The sequence below is a fragment of the Gobius niger genome (assembly GCF_951799975.1).
Source record: "Gobius niger genome assembly, chromosome: 5".
Classification (NCBI taxonomy): Eukaryota; Metazoa; Chordata; class Actinopteri; order Gobiiformes; family Gobiidae; genus Gobius; species Gobius niger.
Genome location: NC_136856.1, coordinates 40,570,946 through 40,594,673, shown reverse-complemented (window position 1 = coordinate 40,594,673; position 23,728 = coordinate 40,570,946). Strand labels below are relative to the sequence as shown.

Below are 23,728 nucleotides of genomic sequence, written 5' to 3'. Positions count from 1 at the left end.
CAGACAGCGTGTGGAGGGGGCGTGTCTAAAGGCTCAGAGGTTCTTAAAGAGACAGAGGCCTATTTCAAGACATTCACTACAGCCATTTTGAGAGAGACATTTTATACAAGGCAGTTATTCTAATTTACTGCATTTACAGACCAACAGAAGGTTTGTCATCATTGTAGTGAGATATAGACTGGTGCTGTGGGACTGACAAAAGCAGAACACCCCCTCTTTAAAGCAGAACACCCCCTCTTTAAAGCAGAACACCCCCTCTTTAAAGCAGAACACCCCCTCTTTAAAGCAGAACACCCCCTCTTTAAAGCAGAACACCCCCTCTTTAAATGTGGTGGAAAAATCTCCCAGTGAAAACAGTATTTAAAAAATATATATATATAATAAAAAACTCAAACTCTCCTGTTCCAAGTTATTCTGCCACTTCGTGCCCGTCAGTGCCAGTCGCCCATTGACTCCGCGCTCTCTGTACGATGACGAGAGGCCCGTCTCCGGCCCTGACGGCGCTCGGGCCGGAATAGATCCGGGGGTGGACCTGGGTTTGGCCCGCGGGCCGCCTGTGGCCTCATAAATAACAGCTGACACTCACTGAGCTTCATCAGTGACGTCATTATTCAGTCACTCCACACTCGTGACAGTAATGTACTATTGTAGTCACAGCCGCCCTGGGGCAGACAGGGCTCTAATGTGCTGTTTATATCCTGTTCTCTTATTGTGTCACTGCCCTCTGCTGGACACCTGTGGAATACTTTATTTGTTTTATTTAAGCTGCCCCCTAGTGGCTGGACTGAGCATTCTGGCTTTTTCTTTAAAAATCCACAAGTCTGCACAGAAACGCAGTAACAGAAAGTAAAGCTGCAGACCCGGGGAGTGCGCCCTCTGCTGGTAGGAGCAGATCCACTACGGTGTTATTAAGCATTTACGCTTTACAATTATTCACAGGTTTAGTTTGAAATCGTTAGGTTAGGATTAATAATAATAATACATTTTATTTGTAAAGCGCTTTTCAAGACACTCAAAGACGCTTTACAGAAAACAAGAATAAAATCACACATAAAAGTAGCTGATTAAAACAGGGCAGTTACTCGACATTAAAAGCCTTTTTAAAGAGGGGGGTTTTGAGTTCTCTCCTGAAGGTGGGGGGGTCAGAACAGGCACGGAGCGGTTTGGGGCAGTGAGTTTAGGATTGTTTAGGAATTAAAATAACAAGCAATTTGTTTGCTGAAGTGATGTTCTCTTTCTCAACAGAAGCACAATGACACGTTCCACATTTGTTCAGAAGAATTTAGTTTTGTTTTAGCCTCTAACTCCCCCGTGTGGATCAACATCAGTCTGCCTAAAAATCTCTGGGTCTGGACCCGCCTGATCCAGCAGAGGGCGCTCTCTCACCGTGGATCTGTCTCCGGGTCTTTCCCCGACTCCAGAAACGGGCGAGAGAATCATCTCACGGGCCGCATGTGGCCCGTGGGCCGGGTGTTGGACACATGTGCTCTCGATGCTGTGAGTGTCTGACTTACCACATTCTTATGGAGAGTAATAAATGAGTAAATAAGTCATAATAACAGGAAAATCTGTCGTCATTTACTGGAATATAAACTCATCACCGCTGTCACTCATTTATACAAAGTTACTTTATTTTTGCATCTTAACACTGTGGAAACATCAACACATAGAGTTTGACCAAACAATAAAAAGAACTCGATATTTTCACTTGAGTTTGATTAAACACGGACACATCAAACTACACTGCTCACAAAAACTTAGGGCACACTCAGAAAACACCATGTAACTCAAAGTCAGATCTCTGGGATATCAGACTGTCCAGTTAGGAAGCCGCGCTTATTGTGAATCAGTTTCACTTGGTGTTGTGGAAATGAAACAGACACAGGTGGAAATGAGCGGCAATTAGCGAGATCACTCCAAAAGAGGAACCACAGACCATTTCCCCGTCTTCATCCTTTGGACCGTATTTTTGGAACACTTTTGCATTTGTCCAGTGTTCTCACCACTAGAGGCATCATGAGGAGCATCTACAACCCACAGAAGCTGCTCAGGGAGTGATGCTCATCCAAAATGGCACGTCCAGTCGTGCTGTGGCAAGAAGGTTTGCTGTGTCTCCCAGCGCAGTGTCCAGGTCTGGGAGGAGATCCCTCAGGAGGACATCCGTGGTCTCATCAGGAGCTGCCCAGGCGTTGTAGGGAGTGCATTCAGGCACGTGGAGGCCACACACACGACTGAGGATGATACAGACTCGTTTGGAGGAATTTCTACAGAATTTGGATCAACCAGTGACCTGATTTGTCACTTTGATTTTGACTATAATTTTGGATCCAGACCAGGCTGAGAATTTGATTTCCATTTATCATTCTTATGTTATTTTGTTCTCAACACATTGCCCGACACTATGAAGAAAGATTTTCATCCGACAAATCGAATTGATTGACATTTAGGATGTGTTTTTTGAGTGTGCCCTAAGTTTTTGTGAGCAGTGTATATAGACGTCAAATTAACACAAAATCACTTGTATCTAAAGTGTTGTTATAGATTTGGGCTCAGAGCTTCTGCCTCCTCCTCCTCCTCCTCGCTCAGAGCCTCTGCCTCCTCTCCTGCCTCCTCTCCTGCCTCCTCCTCGCTCAGAGCCTCTCCTTCCTCTTCTCCCTCCTCGCACAGACCATCTTCTTGTATTTGCGCTGTTTGTCGTGCTTGCTCCCGCTCAGCTGCTCCTCGGCCTCGCTGCAGCTGATGGACCTGGTGGCCCCCCCCGAGCGCTGGGTGTAGGTCTCCTCCACCAGGACCTTCCCTCGGGGCCTGTACGCGATGTTGGACCAGGTCAGGACTGAGCCGCTGGACCTGGGGAGGGACAAACATCAGCTGAACGTGCACTCATGTGAGGTTCCTCTGCGTGTCCCGGCTCACCCGTAGTTCTGCATGTACCCGAACACCTCCTTGTACTGCAGGGGGTAATCCCAAACCTCCACGTCCGTCACCTGCCCGTCAAAGCCCGGGATCTCCAGCACCGGCTCCCCGGACCAAACCATCTGCAAACGCACATGACAAACATACACTAGGATGTACAGAAACTAAACTTATATATACACAGATACAGACGCATCTCGTCAGAGAAGGGAGAGAAAATATCCACATGGGCCTGATTTACACTTGACTTTACTTGTATGTGATAAATAAGTTCATACTTCGCCGTCTGTATCTGTATGTGGGAAAAGCCAGCGCAATATTTCATAATAAAGTATATAGATCCAAACATGAGATGAGAAAATAGCAACAAAACAGACAAAAACAAGGATGGAAATGTGACCAAAAAGTGAGAAAACATTGACAAAAAAATGACAAACATTCGACATAATGTGACAAAAAAAATACAAAAATTTGATTAAAAAAATGACAAAAAAGTGACGAAAAATTGACAAAAATTAGACAAAAAAAATTGACGAAAAAAATTACAAAAAAATAACAAAAATGTGACTAAATGTGACAAAAACATAAAAAATTGACCAGAAAAAAGAAAAATGACTAAAAATGTGACAAAAAATTGATACAAAATTTACAAAAAAATGACAAAAAAGTGACGAAAAATTGATGAAAAAGTGGCAAAAAATGTCACAAAAATGTCACAACAAATGGACGAAAAAAATGACGAAAAAATTTACAAAAATGTGACAAAAAAATAAAAATTGACGAAGAAAATGACAGAAATGTGACAAAAACATGACACATTTTTTATAAAAAATTGACAAAAAAAAAATGTGACTAAAAAATGACAAACATTTGACAAAAATTTGATAAAAAATTTACAAAAAAATGACGAAAAATTGATGAAAAAATACCAAAAAAATGACAAAAATTCGACATAATGTGACAAAAAAATACAAAAAATTGATTTAAAAAAATGACCAAACAATTGACAAAAAATTAACAAAAATGTGACTAAATGGGACAAAAAAATAAAAAATTGACGAAAAAAATGACAAAAATGTGACAAAAATTTGATAAAAAATTTACAAAAAAATGAACGAAAAAATGACGAAAAATTGATGAAAAATTACCAAAAAAATGACCAAAATTCGACAAAATGTGACAAAAAAATAAAAAAAATTGACGAAAAAAATGATAGAAATGTGACAAAAACATGACAAAACTTTTAGAAAAAATTGACTTAAAAAAAAAAAAAGACTAAAAAATGAAAAAAATGTGACAAATTTGATAAAAAATTTACAAAAAAAATGACGAAAAAGTGGCAAAAATGTCACAAGAAATTGACAAGAAATTGACGAAAAAATTACAGAAATGTGACAAAAATGTGACAAAAATTTGATAAAAAATGTACAAAAAAATGACAAAAAATGGACAAAAAAATGACAAAAAAGTGACGAAAAATTGACAAAAAATAACCAAAAAAATGACAAAGATTCGACAAAATGTGACAAAAACATGACAAAAATTTGATTAAAAAAATTGACAAAAAAAGACAAAAAATTGACAAAAAAATGACAAAAATGTGACAAAAATGTGACAAAAATTTGATAAGAAATTTACAAAAAATGGACGAAAAAATGACAAAAAAGTGACGAAAAATGGATGAAAAAGTGGCAAAAATGTCACAAAAATGTCACAAGAAATTGACGAAAAAATTACAGAAGTTTGACAAAAAATTTGACAAAAATTTGACCCAAAAAATGACCAAAAAGTGACAAAAATTAGTTGAATACCCAACAAAAAAATGATGGAAAAAAAATGTGATGACGTGAGGAAAAAGATCCTCCTCCTCCTCCTCCTCCTCCTCCTCCTCCTCCTCCTCCTCCTCCTCCTCCTCCTCCTCCTCCTCCTCCTCCTCCACTCTTACCCTTGATGACAGTATCTTCCTGATGCTCATGGCCCCCCCCTGGAAGACCTGGACCACGTTCTTGAGCGAGTCCAGGACGACGCAGACGCTGGTCCAGGGCTGGGTCCGGACCGAGGACCACAGGGAGATCCGGGGGTTCAGGGACACCTGGGAGTAGTAGTACCAGCTCATGGCGTACCACGGGTTGTTCCAGGTGACGGACAGCGGCGAGCGAGGAGCCAGTTTGAACAGAGTGAAGGAGCTGGAGTCGGACACGTAGCGCAGGCACACGGACACGCCTGCAGGGGGCGCACAAACACCGCGAGACACTGGTTAAGACGCATGAAGGGCTCACATGATGCCTTTTTACACTTTACATAATGTTGAAAAAACATACTCGACATTTCTGGTCTGATTAAACCTGGATATTCAGTTCAAAACGCCCGGTTCCTCCTGTTTGATCTGAGCTCCAAAAGCATTAACCCTTAACTCCCGCCTGAACCGAGAGGAGCTTTTTCCTCACGTCATCACATCTTTTTACCATCATTTTTTTGTTGGGGATTCAACTCATTTTTTTTTTAAACTTTTTTGTCAAATTTTTGTCATTTTTTGGTCAATTTTTTAATCAAATTTTTAACATTTTTTTTGTAATTTTTTGTCACATTTTTTTCAAATTTTTGTAATTTTTTTGTAATTTGTTTATAATTTTTTTATCAATTTTTTGTCATTTTTTGTCATTTTTTTGTCATTTTTTTGTCATTTTTTTGTCACATTTTGTCATTTTTTTGTTATTTTTTCGTCATTTTTTTAATCAAATTTTTGTCATTTTTTTGTCACATTTTTTGTCATTTTTTGTCATTTTTTCGTCCATTTTTTATCCAATTTTTGTCCATTTTTTTTATCAATTTTTTTGTCACATTTTTTTGTCATTTTTTTCACATTTTTTTCACATTTTTTTCACATTTTTTTCACATTTTTGTAATTTTTTTATAATTTTTTTTTATCACATTTTTGTCTTTTTTTGTTATTTTTTCGTCCATTTTTTATCCAATTTTTGTCCATTTTTTTAATCAATTTTTCGTCTTTTTTTGTCAATTTTCTCACTTTTTTGTCACATTTCCATCATTGTTTTCGTCTCAGTTTTGTTACTTTTTTTCAGAAGCTTTTGGATTGGGGTGAAGCCAAACTGGAGAAACTGTGCTCGGTTCAGGCGGGAGTTAAGGGGTTAAAGGCCTTTAGAATAACAACAATATGGAACACAATACAAAATGAATGTTTAGGCAGATCGAAAAAGTCCAACAAATGAAAACAGCTGGTCTTGCCTTGACGGTTCAAATTAGCCAGATCTTTTCTTCAGAGCCAAAAGTTTGTGACAGGATTCCCACAACAAGGGTGTTTACAGCAACTTTCAGGCTTTATTTACATTTTAAAGGGACTATACAGAGTTTAAAAATGTTAAAATGATGTATTTTCCTCCCCCTACATGACGGGTCTGAAGCTGTGTGAACACTATTGTTTTTAATGTTTTTATTATAGCACATGTTGACTGTGTATGTCTGTGCCTGTGCCGTTTTTACTGGGCCTGAACCGGCACTTCCTCTGTAAGTGAAGTCAAAATGGATAAATAAAAAATAGTAAACTCCAATACCCTCAAGGTTAAGATTAGGGTTCGGTTTAGGGTTAGTTTGGAACAGTTTAACCTCTTACCACCCGCCTAAACCAAACGCATTCTCTCCTCTTTGCCATTGTCGGCACTTTTTATTTCCCATATGTGTTTTTGTCATTTTTATAAATTACTTGTCTTTTGTCACTTTTTTGCCGGATTTTTGTCACTTTTTTGCTGGATTTTTGTTTTGTTTTTTTGCTGGATTTTTGTCACTTTTTTGCTGGATTTTTGTCACTTTTTTGCTGGATTTTTGTCACTTTTTTGTTGGATTTTTGTCACTTTTTTGTTGGATTTTTGTCACTTTTTTGCTGGATTTTTGTCACTTTTTTGTTGGATTTTTGTCACTTTTTTGCTGGATTTTTGTCACTTTTTTGCTGGATTTTTGTCACTTTTTTGCTGGATTTTTGTCACTTTTTTGTTGGATTTTTGTCACTTTTTTGCTGGATTTTTGTCACTTTTTTGTTGGATTTTTGTCACTTTTTTGCTGGATTTTTGTCACTTTTTTGTTGGATTTTTGTCACTTTTTTGCTGGATTTTTGTCACTTTTTTGTTGGATTTTTGTCACTTTTTTGCTGGATTTTTGTCACTTTTTTGTTGGATTTTTGTCACTTTTTTGCTGGATTTTTGTCACTTTTTTGTTGGATTTTTGTCACTTTTTTGCTGGATTTTTGTCACTTTTTTGTTGGATTTTTGTCACTTTTTTGCTGGATTTTTGTCACTTTTTTGTTGGATTTTTATCACTTTTTTGTTGGTTTTTTGTCACTTTTTTGTTGGTTTTTTGTCACTTTTTTGCTGGATTTTTGTCATTTTTTTGCTGGATTTTTGTCACTTTTTGTTGAATTATTGTCACATTTTTGGCTGAATTTTTGTCTTTTTTTTGCGCTGGATTTTTGTCGCTTTTTTGCTCAATATTTGTAATTTTTGTCATCCTCATTTTCTTTTTTTCCCCTACTATTTTGAAGAAGCTTTTAGATTGGGAGAATCTGGAGAACAGGAGAAAACATGTTCAGGTGGGGGTTCAGAGGTTAAGCGTTCGTTGTCCTGCATTCAGACCCTTCTCCTTCCTACAGAACATGTTCCTAAAAAGAGCCAAAAGGTGAAGAGCGGCTCCACAGCTCCCCAGGGCCTGTCAATCAAAGCCAAAAGCTCAAACTTTACAACAAAAGAACAAGAACCAGCGTGTTTAAACATAAGACCCTCCCCTCAGTGGTGTCGCAGGAGGAACCTCCATCTTTAGAGAAGATAATACTGTTTGGAGCCAGACGTTTAAGCTGCTTTTTGCTTCTGGACTCCTCTCTGGCCACTAGGGGGTGGTGTAGCAGCAATGCCAGCCCCCGCCATGAGGACCAACGAGAGGTGCCATCTAATTATTTTCATTACAAGTGCCGTTAATGGTGGAAAACGACTGGCAACTTTACAATAGGCTTGTTGCACAATGTGGCTACGCTAGTTCCTCTGAGCTGAAGCTGTGGGCGCTAGTACTTCCTGTTCGTATTCACTTCCATTAAGATTAGCTCAGACCAGTGAGTTCCATAGAGGAGACGTTTATGTTTGTAAGGATCAGGGAGTTTGTCTTTAAGCTAAAGGCTAATTTAACCTCTTAACTCCCGCCTGATTTTTTTCCCCATCATTTTTGTCACTTTTTTTTCCATTTTTTGGTCACATTTTTTTTTTTTGTCAATTTTTTATCACATTTTTGTAATTTTTTTATCACATTTTTGTGATTTTTTTATCACATTTTTGTAATTTTTTTTATCACATTTTTGTAATTTTTCCTCAATTTTTTCCTCAATTTTTTGTGACATTTTTGTGACATTTTTGTAATTTTTTGCTCATTTTTTTGTGACATTTTTGTAATTTTTTGCTCATTTTTTTGTGACATTTTTGTGACATTTTTGCCACATTTCCATCATTGTTTTCGTCGAGAAAATGTGCTCGGTTCAGGTGGGAGTTAAGGGGTTAATGCATTACACAACTTGAAATAGTGCCTTTTTATATATATTCTTTTATAGCATGTTAGCCTTTAGCTTCAAGACAAACTCTCAATCCTTCATGATCACAGGCGTCTCTGATCTGAACTTCATGATTTAAACACACAGTAAATGATCATCTACCGGAAACTCACCGCCCACAACATAATCTGTGGAAAATATGATTATTATTCCAGGAAAAGAAAACAGACAGGAAGTCCTGGCGCTCACACCTTCAGGTCAGAGGAACTAGCATAGCCATACCGTGCAACAAGCCAATTCCTCGAGCTCATGTCATCATAGTGTGTGAGTGGACGCAGTACTGACCTCTAGTGGTCGGAGGTGGTGGGGTTGTCGTGTACCACCACGGTCGTGTCGTGTACCACCATGGCTGTGGGGTTGAGGTGTCGTACCATGGCCTGGACGTCCACTGCGATTGTTCTGACCACCTCGGCCAGTCCGTGGTTGTCTGCGTTGTTGCGGCGCCCTCCTCTGCTGAAGGCTGGAAGTACGCCGGGTAGAAGGTCACCCCTGACTCCGGAGAGAGAGTCACCATCTTCCCTTTGAGGTTGACTCCGGGACCCACTGCAAACAGCAGGAGCAGAGAGGTAGATGCCGTTAAAGAGGGGGTGTTCTGCTTTAAAGAGGGGGTGTTCTGCTTTAAGAGGGGGTGTTCTGCTTTAAAGAGGGGGTGTTCTGCTTTAAAGAGGGGGTGTTCTGCTTTTGTCAGTCCCACAGCACCAGTCTATATCTCACTACAATGATGACAAACCTTCTGTTGGTCTGTAAATGCAGTAAATTAGAATAACTGCCTTGTATAAAATGTCTCTCTCAAAATGGCTGTAGTGAATGTCTTGAAATAGGCCTCTGTCTCTTTAAGAACGTCTGAGCCTCGCTTTTCCTAAACCCCCTTTTTGTTTTGTTTTATTCCACATGTGAAGCGTCTTTGAGTGTCCAAAAAAGCGCTGTACAAGATGTGTTATTATTATTATTTATTATTATTATTAACCTCTTAACTTCCACCTGAACGAGTCCCATTTTCTCCAGTGAAAAAACGACAAAAATTCAACAAAAATGTGACAAAAAAATGACAAAAATTCAACAAAAATGTGACAAAAAAATGACAAAAAAATGACAAAAATTCAACAAAAATGTGACAAAAAAATGACAAAAATGTGACAAAAATGTGACAAAAATTCAACAGAAATTCAACAAAAATTCAACAAAAATTCAACAAAAATTCAACAAAAATTCAACAAAAATTCAACAAAAATTCAACAAAAATGTGACAAAAAAATGACAAAAAAATGACAAAAATTCAACAAAAATGTGACAAAAAATGACAAAAATGTGACAAAAAAATGACAAAAATTCAACAAAAATTCAACAAAAATTCAACAAAAATTCAACAAAAATTCAACAAAAATTCAACAAAAATTCAACAAAAATTCAACAAAAATGTGACAAAAAAATGACAAAAAAATGACAAAAATTCAACAAAAATGTGACAAAAAATGACAAAAATGTGACAAAAAAATGACAAAAATTCAACAAAAATTCAACAAAAATTCAACAAAAATTCAACAAAAATGTGACAAAAAATGACAAAAATTCAACAAAAATTCAACAAAAATGTGACAAAAATTCAACAAAAATGTGACAAAAAAATGACAAAAAAATGACAACAATTCAACAAAAATGTGACAAAAAAAGGACAAAAATGTGACAAAAATTCAACAAAAATTCAACAGAAATTCAACAAAAATTCAACAAAAATTCAACAAAAATTCAACAAAAATTCAACAAAAATTCGACAAAAAGTGACAAAAATTCAACAAAAATGTGACAAAAAAATGACAAAAAAATGACAAAAATTCAACAAAAATGTGACAAAAAATGACAAAACTGTGACAAAAAAATGACAAAAATTCAACAAAAATTCAACAAAAATTCAACAAAAATGTGACAAAAAAATGACAAAAATTCAACAAAAATTCAACAAAAATTCAACAAAAAAATGTCAAAAATTCAACAAAAATTCAACAAAAATGTGACAAAAAAGTGACAAAAATTCATCAAAAATGTGACAAAAAAATGACAAAAATTCAACAAAAAATGACAAAAATTCAACAAAAATGTGACAAAAATTCAACAAAAATGTGACAAAAAAATGACAAAAATGTGACAAAAATTCAACAAAAATTCAACAGAAATTCAACAAAAATTCAACAAAAATTCAACAAAAATTCAACAAAAATTCAACAAAAATTCAACAAAAAGTGACAAAAATTCAACAAAAATGTGACAAAAAAATGACAAAAAAATGACAAAAATTCAACAAAAATGTGACAAAAAATGACAAAAATGTGACAAAAAAATGACAAAAATTCAACAAAAATTCAACAAAAATTCAACAAAAATTCAACAAAAATTCAACAAAAATGTGACAAAAAAATGACAAAAATTCAACAAAAATTCAACAAAAATGTGACAAAAAAATGTCAAAAATTCAACAAAAATTCAACAAAAATGTGACAAAAAAGTGACAAAAATTCAACAAAAATGTGACAAAAAATGAAAAAAAGTAAAGAAAAAAAAAACATAAAAAAGGTGACACAACACAGCAACAACGTGAGGAAAAAGATCAGTTTTGTGGGTCTTAGCTTTCAAATGAGGCGTCACACAGGCCTGTAGCCAAAGAGGACAGAAGGCCTTTGGTTCAGGCGGGGGGTAAGAGGTTAATGTTTTAAAGTCATGTAATATTCGCTGGTTCAATAGAAGTGATGTGAGAAACGAGAAGCGATCCCTCTGTGGAGTTTTGTTTCCCAAAATCAAGCAAACTTCTCCAAATCGGTTCCTTTTTTCAGAATAATTCAGGCTTTCACAACGCAGTCGCTGAAGTAAGGTCGCAGGTTCAATCCCCTGGTTAGAAACGCCTGACCTCGAGGCTCTGATGCAGGGGAGAAAGAAAACAATAAGCTCACCCTGTAACTATAGCCAGGGCCGGACTGAGAAACAGCCCTGGACTCTGACCAGCCCGGCCCAAATCAGCGTAAATGTGACACTTCCACAAATACATATGTGAACCTCTTACCCCCCGCCTGAACCAAAGGCATTCTGTCCTCTTTGGCCATTATATAGGCCTGTGTAGCACCTCATCTGAAAGCTAAGACCCAAAAAACTGACCTTTTTCCTCGCGCTGTTGCTGTGTTGTGTCACATTTTGTATGTTTTTTTTCTTTTTCTTTTTTCTTTAATTTTTGTCACATTTTTGTTGAATTTTTGTTGAATTTTTGTAATTTTTTTGTTGAATTTTTGTTGAATTTTTAAACATTTTTTGTTGAATTTTTGTCACATTTTTGTTGAATTTTTGTAATTTTTTTGTTGAATTTTTGTAGAATATTTGTTAATTTTTGTCACATTTTTGTTGAGTTTTTGTTGATTTTTTGTCGAATTTTTGTCACATTTTTGTAATTTTTTTGTTGGATTTTTTTAATTTTTTTGTTGAATTTTGGTCACTTTTTGTTGAATTTTTGTTGGATTTTTGTCGAATTTTTGTCACATTTTTGTTGAATTTTTGTAATTTTTTTGTTGAATTTTTGTCACATTTTTGTCACATTTTTGTCACATTTTTGTAATTTTTTTGTTGAATTTTTTTAATTTTTTTGTTGAATTTTTGTCACATTTTTGTTGAATTTTTGTCACATTTTTGTTGAATTTTTGTTTATTTTTTTTATTTTTATTTTTTCTTTTGTTGTGTTTTTTGTCCGTGTTTTTCTCATGTTTTCCTCTTTTTCTCGCTATTTTGATGCTTTTCTTTTTAGCTTTTAGATTTGGGTAAAGCTCGGTTGAGACGGGACTGGTGGCCCTGGAGCCAGTGGCCCCTCTGTGCTCTTCCAGAATACAGGACATATGGCCCAGAACCTCCTCCTTACCCGGGTACGCCGTGGTCCAGGACGAGCCCAGAACCTCCTCCTTACCTGGGTACGCCGTGGTCCAGGACGTCCAGTACGAGTCTCCGTCACAGAGCGCGTGTTATTATTATTATTTATTATTATTATTAACCTCTTAACTTCCACCTGAACGGGTCCCATTTTCTCCAGTAAAAATGACAAAAAATCAACAAAAAATGACAAAAATTCAACAAAAATGTGACAAAAATTCAACAAAACAAATGACAAAAATTCAACAAAAAATGACAAAAAAAAATGACAAAAATTCAACAAAATGTGACAAAAAAAATGACATAAATTCAACAAAAAATGACAAAAATTCAACAAAAAAATGACAAAAATTCAACAAAATGTGACAAAAAAAATGACAAAAATTCAACAAAAAATGACAAAAATTCAACAAAACAAATAACAAAAATTCAACAAAATGTGACAAAAAAAAATGACAAAAATTCAACAAAATGTGACCAAAAAAATGACAAAAAATGACAAAAATTCAACAAAAAATGACAAAAAATCTACAAAATGTGACAAAAAAACGCCCCTGGTTAGAAACGCCTGACCTCGAGGCTTTGATGCAGGGGACAATGAAAACAATAAGCTCACCCTATAACCAGAACCCCCTCCTTACCCGGGTACGCCGTGGTCCAGTACGAGCCCAGAGCCTCCTCCTTACCCGGGTACGCCGTGGTCCAGTACGAGCCCAGAACCTCCTCCTTACCCGGGTACGCCGTGGTCCAGGACGTCCAGTACGAGCCCCCAGAACCCCCTCCTTACCCGGGTACGCCGTGGTCCAGGACGAGCCCAGAACCTCCTCCTTACCCGGGTACGCCGTGGTCCAGTACGAGCCCAGAACCCCCTCATTACCCGGGTACGCCGTGGTCCAGGACGTCCAGTACGAGTCTCCGTCACAAAGCGCGTGTTATTATTATTATTTATTATTATTATAAACCTCTTAACTTCCACCTGAACGGGTCCCATTTTCTCCAGTAAAAATGACAAAAATTCAACAAAAAATGTGACAAAAATTCAACAAAATGTGACAAAAAAAATGACAAAAATTCAACAAAATGTGACAAAAAAAATGACAAAAATTCAACAAAATGTGACAAAAAAAATGACAAAAATTCAACAAAATGTGACAAAAAAAAAGACATAAATTCAACAAAAAATGACAAAAATTCAACAAAAAAATGACAAAAATTCAACAAAATGTGACAAAAAAAATGACAAAAATTCAACAAAAAATGACAAAAATTCAACAAAACAAATAACAAAAATTCAACAAAATGTGACAAAAAAAATGACAAAAATTCAACAAAATGTGACAAAAAAAATGACAAAAATTCAACAAAAAATGACAAAAATTCAACAAAATGTGACCAAAAAAATGACAAAAATTCAACAAAAAATGACAAAAAATCTACAAAATGTGACAAAAAAACGCCCCTGGTTAGAAACGCCTGACCTCGAGGCTTTGATGCAGGGGACAATGAAAACAATAAGCTCACCCTATAACCAGAACCTCCTCCTTACCTGGGTACGCCGTGGTCCAGGACGAGCCCAGAACCTCCTCCTTACCTGGGTACGCCGTGGTCCAGGACGTCCAGTACGAGTCTCCGTCACAAAGCGCGTGTTATTATTATTATTTATTATTATTATAAACCTCTTAACTTCCACCTGAACGGGTCCCATTTTCTCCAGTAAAAATGACAAAAATTCAACAAAAAATGTGACAAAAATTCAACAAAATGTGACAAAAAAAATGACAAAAATTCAACAAAATGTGACAAAAAAAATGACAAAAATTCAACAAAATGTGACAAAAAAAATGACAAAAATTCAACAAAATGTGACAAAAAAAAAGACATAAATTCAACAAAAAATGACAAAAATTCAACAAAAAAATGACAAAAATTCAACAAAATGTGACAAAAAAAATGACAAAAATTCAACAAAAAATGACAAAAATTCAACAAAACAAATAACAAAAATTCAACAAAATGTGACAAAAAAAATGACAAAAATTCAACAAAATGTGACAAAAAAAATGACAAAAATTCAACAAAAAATGACAAAAATTCAACAAAATGTGACCAAAAAAATGACAAAAATTCAACAAAATGTGACCAAAAAAATGACAAAAAATGACAAAAATTCAACAAAAAATGACAAAAAATCTACAAAATGTGACAAAAAAACGCCCCTGGTTAGAAACGCCTGACCTCGAGGCTTTGATGCAGGGGACAATGAAAACAATAAGCTCACCCTATAACCAGAACCTCCTCCTTACCTGGGTACGCCGTGGTCCAGGACGAGCCCAGAACCCCCTCATTACCCGGGTACGCCGTGGTCCAGTACGAGCCCCCAGAACCCCCTCCTTACCCGGGTACGCCGTGGTCCAGGACGAGCCCAGAGCCTCCTCCTTACCTGGGTACGCCGTGGTCCAGGACGTCCAGTACGAGTCACAGAGCGCGAGGAAAGCGCTCACGATGCAGACGAGGTGCAGCAGCTCCATGTTTGTGCTTCTTCTCCCACAGCGAGTCGTCGGGTCTGTGAGCAGAGACCAGGCGGGGGCTGTTGTACTGGAGCTCTGCCCGGTCACATGACCCCGCTGCACTCTCACTTCCCTTTGACATTTACAGAGAAATGAAACCTAAACAAAGCTGCACGGCCCCGTCTGTGCTTTGTCCTGGTTTAAAACACTGGTACCAGTTCTGAGATGTGGCACAGGCTTGTTTTTCACCCTCTGGCTCCATAAGCAGAGGCAAATTGCTAGCATGAGTGAGATTCAGTTAGCTTGTGCATGTCCAGTCTTAATTTACAGTCTATGGCAAAGGCAGGTAAGTTTGTGTCTTAATTTTAGTCAAAGTGATATTTTTGTGACTAAAATGTGACTAAAACTAAATGAAAAGTTTCTCATGAGACTAAAACTGTGACTAAAATGTCCAGATATTTGAGTCGACTAAAATCAGACTAAATAAAACTGAAAAGCAGAGACTAAAATCATCCGAACTTGTGTTGAGCGTCTGAAAGAGCCTCAGATCATGTTTAAAGGATCAGCTCTGAGCTTTGTTCATGTGGAGCAGAAACATGAAGCAGAGGAACAACATTAAACATGATTAGAATCAATATTATCAATGCAAAGTCCACTCAATTAGTCTTAAATTTAGTCGACTAAAACTAGACTAAAATTGAAGATATTTTTTAGACTAAATCTCGACTAAAATTGAATTACATTTTTGTCAAAAGACTAAGACTAAATTGATTTAAAGGAATAGGCCACCGTTTTTACATACTGAGATATGCTCTTACCTCACTTTAGCCGAGTTAATATATCCCCGTCTGGTCTTTGTCCGTGCGCTCACACATACGCAGCCTCTCCCACATGTCACATAGCTCCAAAAAAGCTCACGATAGAAGCTACCAAGCTCTTCCACGTGTTCCTTATTTAAATAAAGTTACGTGAAGTGTTTTCATGCCAAGTATATTTACACAGAAATGTAACATGTGGATTTTATAAGCAGATAAAAAGGGGGACTATATTGTGAGGCGTAATGATACGAGGAGCAAAGCGTCCGCGCAGTAACTCCTAAAGGTTATTGACGGAAGTGAGCGGGAAGTCTTTAGGAGTTACTACGCGGACGCTGTGCTCCTCGTATCATTACGCCTCACAATATAGTCCCCCTTTTTATTTGCTTATAAAATCCACATGTTACATTTCTGTGTAAATATACTTGGCATGAAAACACTTCACGTAACTTTATTTAAATAGGGAACACGTGGAAGAGCTTGGTAGCTTCTATCATGAGCTTTTTCGGAGCTATGTGACATGTGGGAGAGGCTGCGTATGTGTGAGCGCACGGACAAAGACCAGACGGGGATATATTAACTCGGCTAAGGTTAGGTAAGAACATATCTTAGTATGTAAAAACGGTGGCCTATTCCTTTAACTAAAATATATTGTCAAAATAAACACTGGGTGGAGGCTGACTTTGTTCAGCCTCCAACTGTAGGCCGAAGAAAAGCATCACTTTCTACAAATGTCAGTGCTGAACATCATTGTAAATGGCCTAAAGAGGTGCTTATTTTTCCACACTTTGAAGGTGACCCATTGGAGTGGTCCGCATGGCGCCTTTACTTTTGATCACGGCGGTTTTGTAGGTTTCTGGTGAGAGATCCTGGAGCCGAGAGACCAGTGTGATGGAAAGAAAAGGCGCCATGATGACCACCCACACAGCTGCCGGGTCACTGCACGGATTCTGGATCACTTCCTACTGTCAGATTGTTACATTTGCAGATGTCACCGCCGTCTTGGGACTGATCTCCCGTAACAGCGAGACGCCAGACAGACAGAAGGAGCTACATCTGCAGGAGCAACAACCTCTTCTTAAAGCGACAGGCCGCCGTTTCTCCCGTCACCTGAGCTTAGACGAGTTGATCCGTACCCGTCTGGTCTCTGGAGGACCGTGGTCGCTTCTAACTTCACCCCCGTTTGGAGCCATAGGAATACATTGGTAGAGGACACATGCTAACATCTTTGGTTGCTGTGCGTGACTGAGGACACGCACAAAGATCAGACAGGTACACATCAACTCCTCTAAGCTCAGGTAAGAACATATCTCAGTGTGTAAAAACGGTGGCCTGTTCCTTTAAATCAAAGACAAAGGAGTTGACTGTGGATTTTAGGAAGAAGTAGCCGATGTTTATTAATGAATAAACAGGAGACTAGTCCGGCGATCCTGTTGTAAAAAAGCTACTGCTGGAGGCGGGACTAATGTGGGACGACCGAAGCGCAGCAGCCAATGAGAACAGAGCGGATGTGACGACAGAAACAGAGACAAGAAAGTTGTATCATTGGGACGTTAACGATGGCGCTCCTGCCACACGGAGTTCAGGAAATGACTTCTGTCGTTCATGTCAGAAACACTTAAGAACAAAAAGCAAACCGGAGCAAAACTACAAAACAAAAGCGCAACAACGTGACGCCCGTTCAGGAGCTGCTCTGATTGGTCGGTCGGCTCCATATCGCTGCGTCACTTCCTTTGAAAGCGTGAGTGTTGCCAGACCCTCTTCTGTAAAGAAGCGGAGTCTGGTTGGCGAGACTAGGGAAGAACAGCGGCCCACACTCCGCTCCAGGTAAATCCAGCTTTAAGTACCTTGACCTCACATGGTGAGGCTTCGAGATCGGGTGAGGAGCTCAGTGACCCGGGAGGAGCTCGGAGTAGAGTCGCTGCTCCTTCACGTCGAAAGGAGCAGCTGAGGTGGCTCGGGCGTCTGTTCCGGATACCTCCTGGTCGCCTCCCGCGGGAGGTGTTCCAGGCCCAGGTGTCTCCGAGCTGGCCTGGTGTGGCCTCGGGGTCAGAACAGCTGGAGGAGGTGTGGCCTCGGGGTCAGAACAGCTGGAGGAGGTGTGGCCTCGGGGTCAGAACAGCTGGAGGAGGTGTGGCCTCGGGGTCAGAACAGCTGGAGGAGGTGTGGCCTCGGGGTCAGAACAGCTGGAGGAGGTGTGTGTGGTGAGACTGCTGCCCCCGCGACCCGGCCCCGGATAAAGAGGAAGAACATGGATGTTTGATCGGTTAAACATGCTTCACTTTAATTTTGTTTTTCTTTATGATTTTGTATTCATGTCTTTTTGGTTTTTTTTACTCTTAAATCCACTGTTACCATGGAGATCCGCCATATCTGTAGCTGTTGACATAGACGCATCTCATCACAGAAGGGGGCGTGGCCTCACCAAGGGGGAAAATAGAATTTAGGAACTTTTAGGAAACACAGTTTTCCCTCTTTTTAGCCATTTTCTGGTGGAATATGAACTTATTTATCACATAAATAAAGTCCAGTGTAAATCAGGCCCATATGGATATTTTCTCACAGCAGATTGTTCAGTAGAAGTGAAAAAACGGCAGTTGTAGCTATCGCTAGCTATCATTAGCCCGATGCTAACATGTAGCATCAGGTTAGCATTCTCTGTTATTAATGTATCTATGGGCTGTTGAACCACTTTGCTCCTCCCCATGTCTTTGCATCTTTATTTAGTATAAACTATTTTCATATTTCAGCGTTTGTTACATTGTTTTTGAATAATTAGAGAAAGTTAAAAAAAAATTCAAAATTGTTTTCCTCCTGAACTGTTTTCAAACATGACCATATATGGGCACTTCCAGAGATGTGTCTGTATCTATGGATCTGCAGCTGTTCGTCAAACATGACCTAAAAACAGGAGATAAAGTGGAGAAAAAAGCCGGTGAATAACTTTCAGCTGCCGAGTCACTGCTGATCCTGATTTGTTAATATTTCTCTGTCTGATACGTTCGTATAAACTGTTTATGAATTCACGACTTCCCTAAACACAGGCTCAGCCGCTGCTTTCACTTCCACACAGACTTCCCAATGAAACAAACTCTTAAACAACCGTGAAACCTGAAAACAAACCTCGTATTTCGACACAAGAAGAGTCCACAAAAGACAAATAGTTCACTCTGTATTTCTTCATCAATAAATACACCCGACATCTGGCTGAAATGCAGTGGTTTCTTACATTATTGCGTCAAATTTAACAGTTTGTGGGGGATAAATATTCGATACATGGAGTCACATCGTTCTAAACACGCTGGATCATCTGTACAGCGACGTCCTCACTAACAGGACATCTGATAAGAATATATTTATATCAACTGCTTCTTTAATAGTGATTTTTATTGAAGCAGAGCACGGGGTCTATGTTGTTTTCTCTCTCGAGGGATTTTGCCGACAATGTGACAGATAATTCTATATTCGGAGACAATAAACGACACGGATCATTCTTACCCGACTGCAATTTCCAATCCAAGCTCAGGCTGATGGTCCTAAAGCTTAACCTCTGAACTCCCGCCTGAACCGAGAGCATTTTCTCCAGTTCAGCTTCACCCGAATCCTGTAGGCCAGTGTGACGCCTCGTTTGAAAGTGAAAAACTAAATGGATCTTTTACCTCAAAGCATCACCTTTTTTGTTGGGCAGTCGTCTCATTTTTGTAACATTTTCGTGATTTTTTTGTCACTTTCTCGTCCATTTTTTCTCAATTTTTCGCAAAATTTTTCTCACTTTTTTGTCCTTTTTTTTTTAACATTTCTGTCATTTTTTGGTCCATTTTTTGTCACTTTTTTTCTCACTTTTGTCACATTTCCATCTCCGACACTTCATTTGAAAGACCTACAAAACTAAAGTGATCTTTTTCCTCACAGCATCAGATTTTTTTTCATCACTTTTTCGTCTCATTTTTGTAACTTTTTCGTCAAATTCTTATCAATTTTTTGTCACTTTCTCGTCCATTTTTTCTCTCAATTTTTCGCAAATTTTTTCTCACTTTTTTGTCCTTTTTTTTTTACATTTCTGTCATTTTTTGATCCATTTTTTGTCACTTTTTTTCTCACTTTTGTCACATTTCCACCTCATTTGAAAAGCTAAGACCTACAAAACTAAATGGATCTTTTTCCTCACATCATCAGATTTTTTTTCATCACTTTTTTTGTTGGGCAGTCGTCTCATTTTTGTAACATTTTCGTGACTTTTTCGTCAAATTATTTGAATATTTTGTCAAATTCTTATCACTTTTTCATACATTTTTTTAAATCAATTTTTCGTTACATTTTTTCTCACTTTTTTCACATTTTCATCAATGTTTTCGTCTCAGTTTTGTTGCTATTTTCACACCTTTTTTCCAGAAGCTTTTGGATTGGGGTAAAGCTGGAGAAAATGGGCTCGGTTCAGGTGGGAGTTAAGGGGTTAATGGGATTTTTGAAGAGTTTCGTGGTGCTAGGCTAGTGCTAGGCTAGTGCTAGGCTATTGCTAGGCTAGTGCTAGGCTAGTGCATGTCTATGGTAACTAGTAGCCTGCATTAAAAACCTCTTCAAAATCATGGGCTCGTCCTCCAAACGTTGCCAGATCTGATTTGTAGAAGCTCCTTTGTGAATTCCACGTGTAGTAAAGCGGCCGCAGGTAGATCCGGTCAGAGAGCAGATCACTCCGCCGCTGCGTACTCGGTCGACACAGACATTTATGTGGTTAGTCTGTTATAAGTGATTTGCCTCAGGTGCTCTGTGCTTCAGACTGTTTTTAATGCAGGCTACTAGTTACCATAGACATGCACTAGCCTAGCACTAGCCTAGCACCACGAAAGTCTTCAAATATAAGGACTGCAGGAATAAAAAATTAAAAAAAATCTCCAGAAATGAACAACACTCAGTAGCAGTGAGGTCCTATGTCAAAAATACTGAAACATCCCTTTAATTTATGTTTTGGGAGAAATACGTTTTTCTTTTCTTTTTCTTTTGTTGTTGCGACTTGTATGATTTAAAGGAGACCGATCGGACACAACACATTTACAACTCAGCTGTTTCAAAAAGGAAGAGAGTGTTTTCAGGCTGAGAAACGTGTCTGTGTGAAGTCACATGTTAGATGAGTAATTCCTCAACATTATTTCATAAAGTAAAACACTTAAACACTCGGCGACTCCAGCAGTGGTTATTCAGATTCTATCAAGCGACTTTAGGTGATTCAGTTTCTGTCCAGTCCTGACGAGCTGCCGTTAGCTTTAGCATTCTGTTCTGTTAAAACGGTGAGAGACGAATCAGGCATCAGTTCAGTATCAGAGAAGTGAACCCCGATATCGTGCTTTTTCCAGTATCGGCTCCGACATCCGATACCGGGATCGGATCATCCCTGGGTTTAGTAAAGATTTAGTCAAAGGAAAACTTTTAGTTAATTAACCATTTGTTTTAGTCAAATTTTATTGCAGAAACATTTCAGGCAGGGCTTGTTGTGGCTACGCTAGTTCCTCTGAGCTGAAGCTGTGGGCGCTAGCACTTCCTGTTCGTTTTCACTTCCATTACGATTAGCTTAGACCCGTTCGAATCAGGGGCGGACCGGCCATGTGTCCATTCTGGAAGAGCACAGAAGGGCCACCGGTCCCGCCTCAACCGAGCTTTACCCAAATCTAAACGCTGAAAAGAAAAGCATCAAAATAGCGAGAAAAAGAGGATGAAAAGTCGACGAAAATATGAGAAAAACACGGACAAAAAAATACAAAAACGTGAGAAAAACACAACAAAAAATGATAGAAAAAATGATGAAAAAAACAAGAGAAATATGACAAAAATGACGTGACGAAAAGTTTCTGTCACATTGACAAAAATGTGACAAAAAAAGACAAAAATTTGATGAAAAAGTGGCAAAAATGTCACAAGAAAATTACAAAAAATGACAAAAATTCGACAAAATGTGACAAAAAAATGACAAAAAATGTGATGAAAAATTTACGAAAAAATAACAAAAATGTGACAAAAAAATGACAAATTTGATGAAAAAGTGGTAAAAATGTCTAAAGAAATTTACAAAAAAAAATAAAAAAAATGACTAAAATTCGACAAAATGTGACAAAAAAATGACAAAAAAAGGGATGAAAAATTGACGAAAAAATGACGAAAAAGTAACAAAAATGAGTTGAACACCCAACAAAAAAATGATGGAAAAAAAAAATCTGATGACGTGAGGAAAAAGTTCCTCTCGGTTCAGGCGGGAGTTAAGAGGTTAAAAAACAACAAAAATGACTTTTGTAGGTCTTAGCTTTCAAATGAGGCGTTACATTGTTGCTCTCCAGTCGAGAAGCTTTTAGATTTTGGTAAAGCCCGGTATAAAAAAAACATGAATCTAAAAGGAATTCCGTGGAGTATGGTGCACCACAAGGTTCAATTTTGGGACCGTTTTTATTTATTATTTATATGAATGATTTTGCTTCATATTTCCTAAAGATTCTGGTGGACAGTGAGTTCCTGGTAGACGATCACTTGCTGCAGGTTAACAACTTGCTGTACAGTGTTAATATTTTATAGCATGTTAGCCTTTAGCTTCAAGACAAACTATCAATCCTTTCTGATCACAGGCGTCTCCGATCTGAACTCTGTACATCCTACATTAAGATTGGAACACGCAGTAAATGATCATCTACCGGGAAGTCACTGCCCACAACATAATCTTCAGAGAATATGATTATTATTATTCCAGGAAAAGAACACAGACAGGAAGTACTGGCGCTCACAACTTCAAGTCAGAGGAACTCGCATAGCCATACCGTGCAACAAGCCAATTAAAGCAGTTCTAAGTAGCTCTTGCCCCTAGAGGCCATGAGCGCAACTGCAGGTGTCGTAGCAAACGATTTTTTTACTTATTAATTGTCTGTGAGAGTAAATACTACGCAGACAGGAAAGACAAAGGGACAGAGGGATATTGTGTTTCACTCAAACTTGGCTGTAAATACTGTTTAAAGTGACGCTAGCCCGCAGTTAGCTTCGCCCGTTAGCCTGTTAGCTTCTTCTTCCTGATTCCATTAGTGTGTATTGGTGACTCCGGTCCTTTTCAGTTTGGCCGCAGCATCTGTTTACTTGTTAGTCCAGGAAAGACCGATCGAATCGAAAATCGAGATCGATCAATATGGGAAGAATAATTGTTTTTTCCAAAATCGCCGGCCCTAGAAGGTAAATATAGTCGAATCGATTGAAAATTCTCTTAGTAAACGTGATTTCATCGTCTTGTGCTGCTTTAAAGGTGCATTACGCAACATTTTATGTCCAAAAATAAATAAAAAGTTGATATTTGTTGGTATTTGACCTTGTGATGACCCGGTGGCTGTGAGTGGTCATCATGGCGTCTTTACTTTCCATCGCACTGGTCTCCAAGACGCTCCAGGATCAATTGTTTGGAAGGTTTTCACTGCGGACGGAGCCTCACCAGAAAACCTAAGCGTTGTCGAGGTTAGGGAGGCACCGATACCACTTTTTCTAAAACCGAGTACTTGGATCTAAGTACTCGCCGATACCGATACGAGTACAAGGCATTTTCTTCAACATTCTTACTTTTTTCACAGATTGGTTTGTAATCAGTTAATTTACTCATGTACATTTCCTTAAGTAAAGTCGGCGACACATTTAAGAGCAGTTATATTAGAATTGTGCTGATGCCATTTATTTATTTATTTTATTTTCATTCAATATAATGTTTTATTTTTATGTCTCTGTCCATCATAGGCAGAAAAGCTCATGTCCTAAAGCTCCCAATGCCTGAGCTTTATTCATTTATGTGTTTTTATTTAACAATAGTATTGAGATGTTTCTTAAATGGTCTCTTTTCGTCTTTACTTCAGCTCCTGTAGATTTTCTCGTGTGTTTGTAGTAACTTAGCGAGAAGCTACAGCGTTTTCATTGTTCTGCTGCAGCTCATTTTCCTCAATATAAACATGCTGTATGTCTTTACTTTGGATTTTCTGAGG

At 38.0% G+C, this 23,728-nt stretch overlaps 1 protein-coding gene across 1 annotated transcript; it reads right to left on the bottom strand.

Annotated features, from left to right (window-relative positions):
* Positions 1 to 2,630: 2,630 nt before the first annotated feature.
* Positions 2,631 to 14,943, bottom strand: LOC306963089 (uncharacterized protein; the record flags this gene model as incomplete). Its single annotated transcript, XM_079556543.1, has 9 exons — positions 2,631 to 2,847; positions 2,914 to 3,035; positions 4,859 to 5,136; positions 8,801 to 9,058; positions 12,408 to 12,488; positions 13,057 to 13,197; positions 13,248 to 13,328; positions 13,962 to 14,042; positions 14,811 to 14,943. The coding sequence occupies 9 exons, from the start codon at positions 14,941 to 14,943 to the stop codon at positions 2,631 to 2,633; spliced, it is 1,392 nt and encodes a 463-aa protein (XP_079412669.1).
* Positions 14,944 to 23,728: the final 8,785 nt, after the last annotated feature.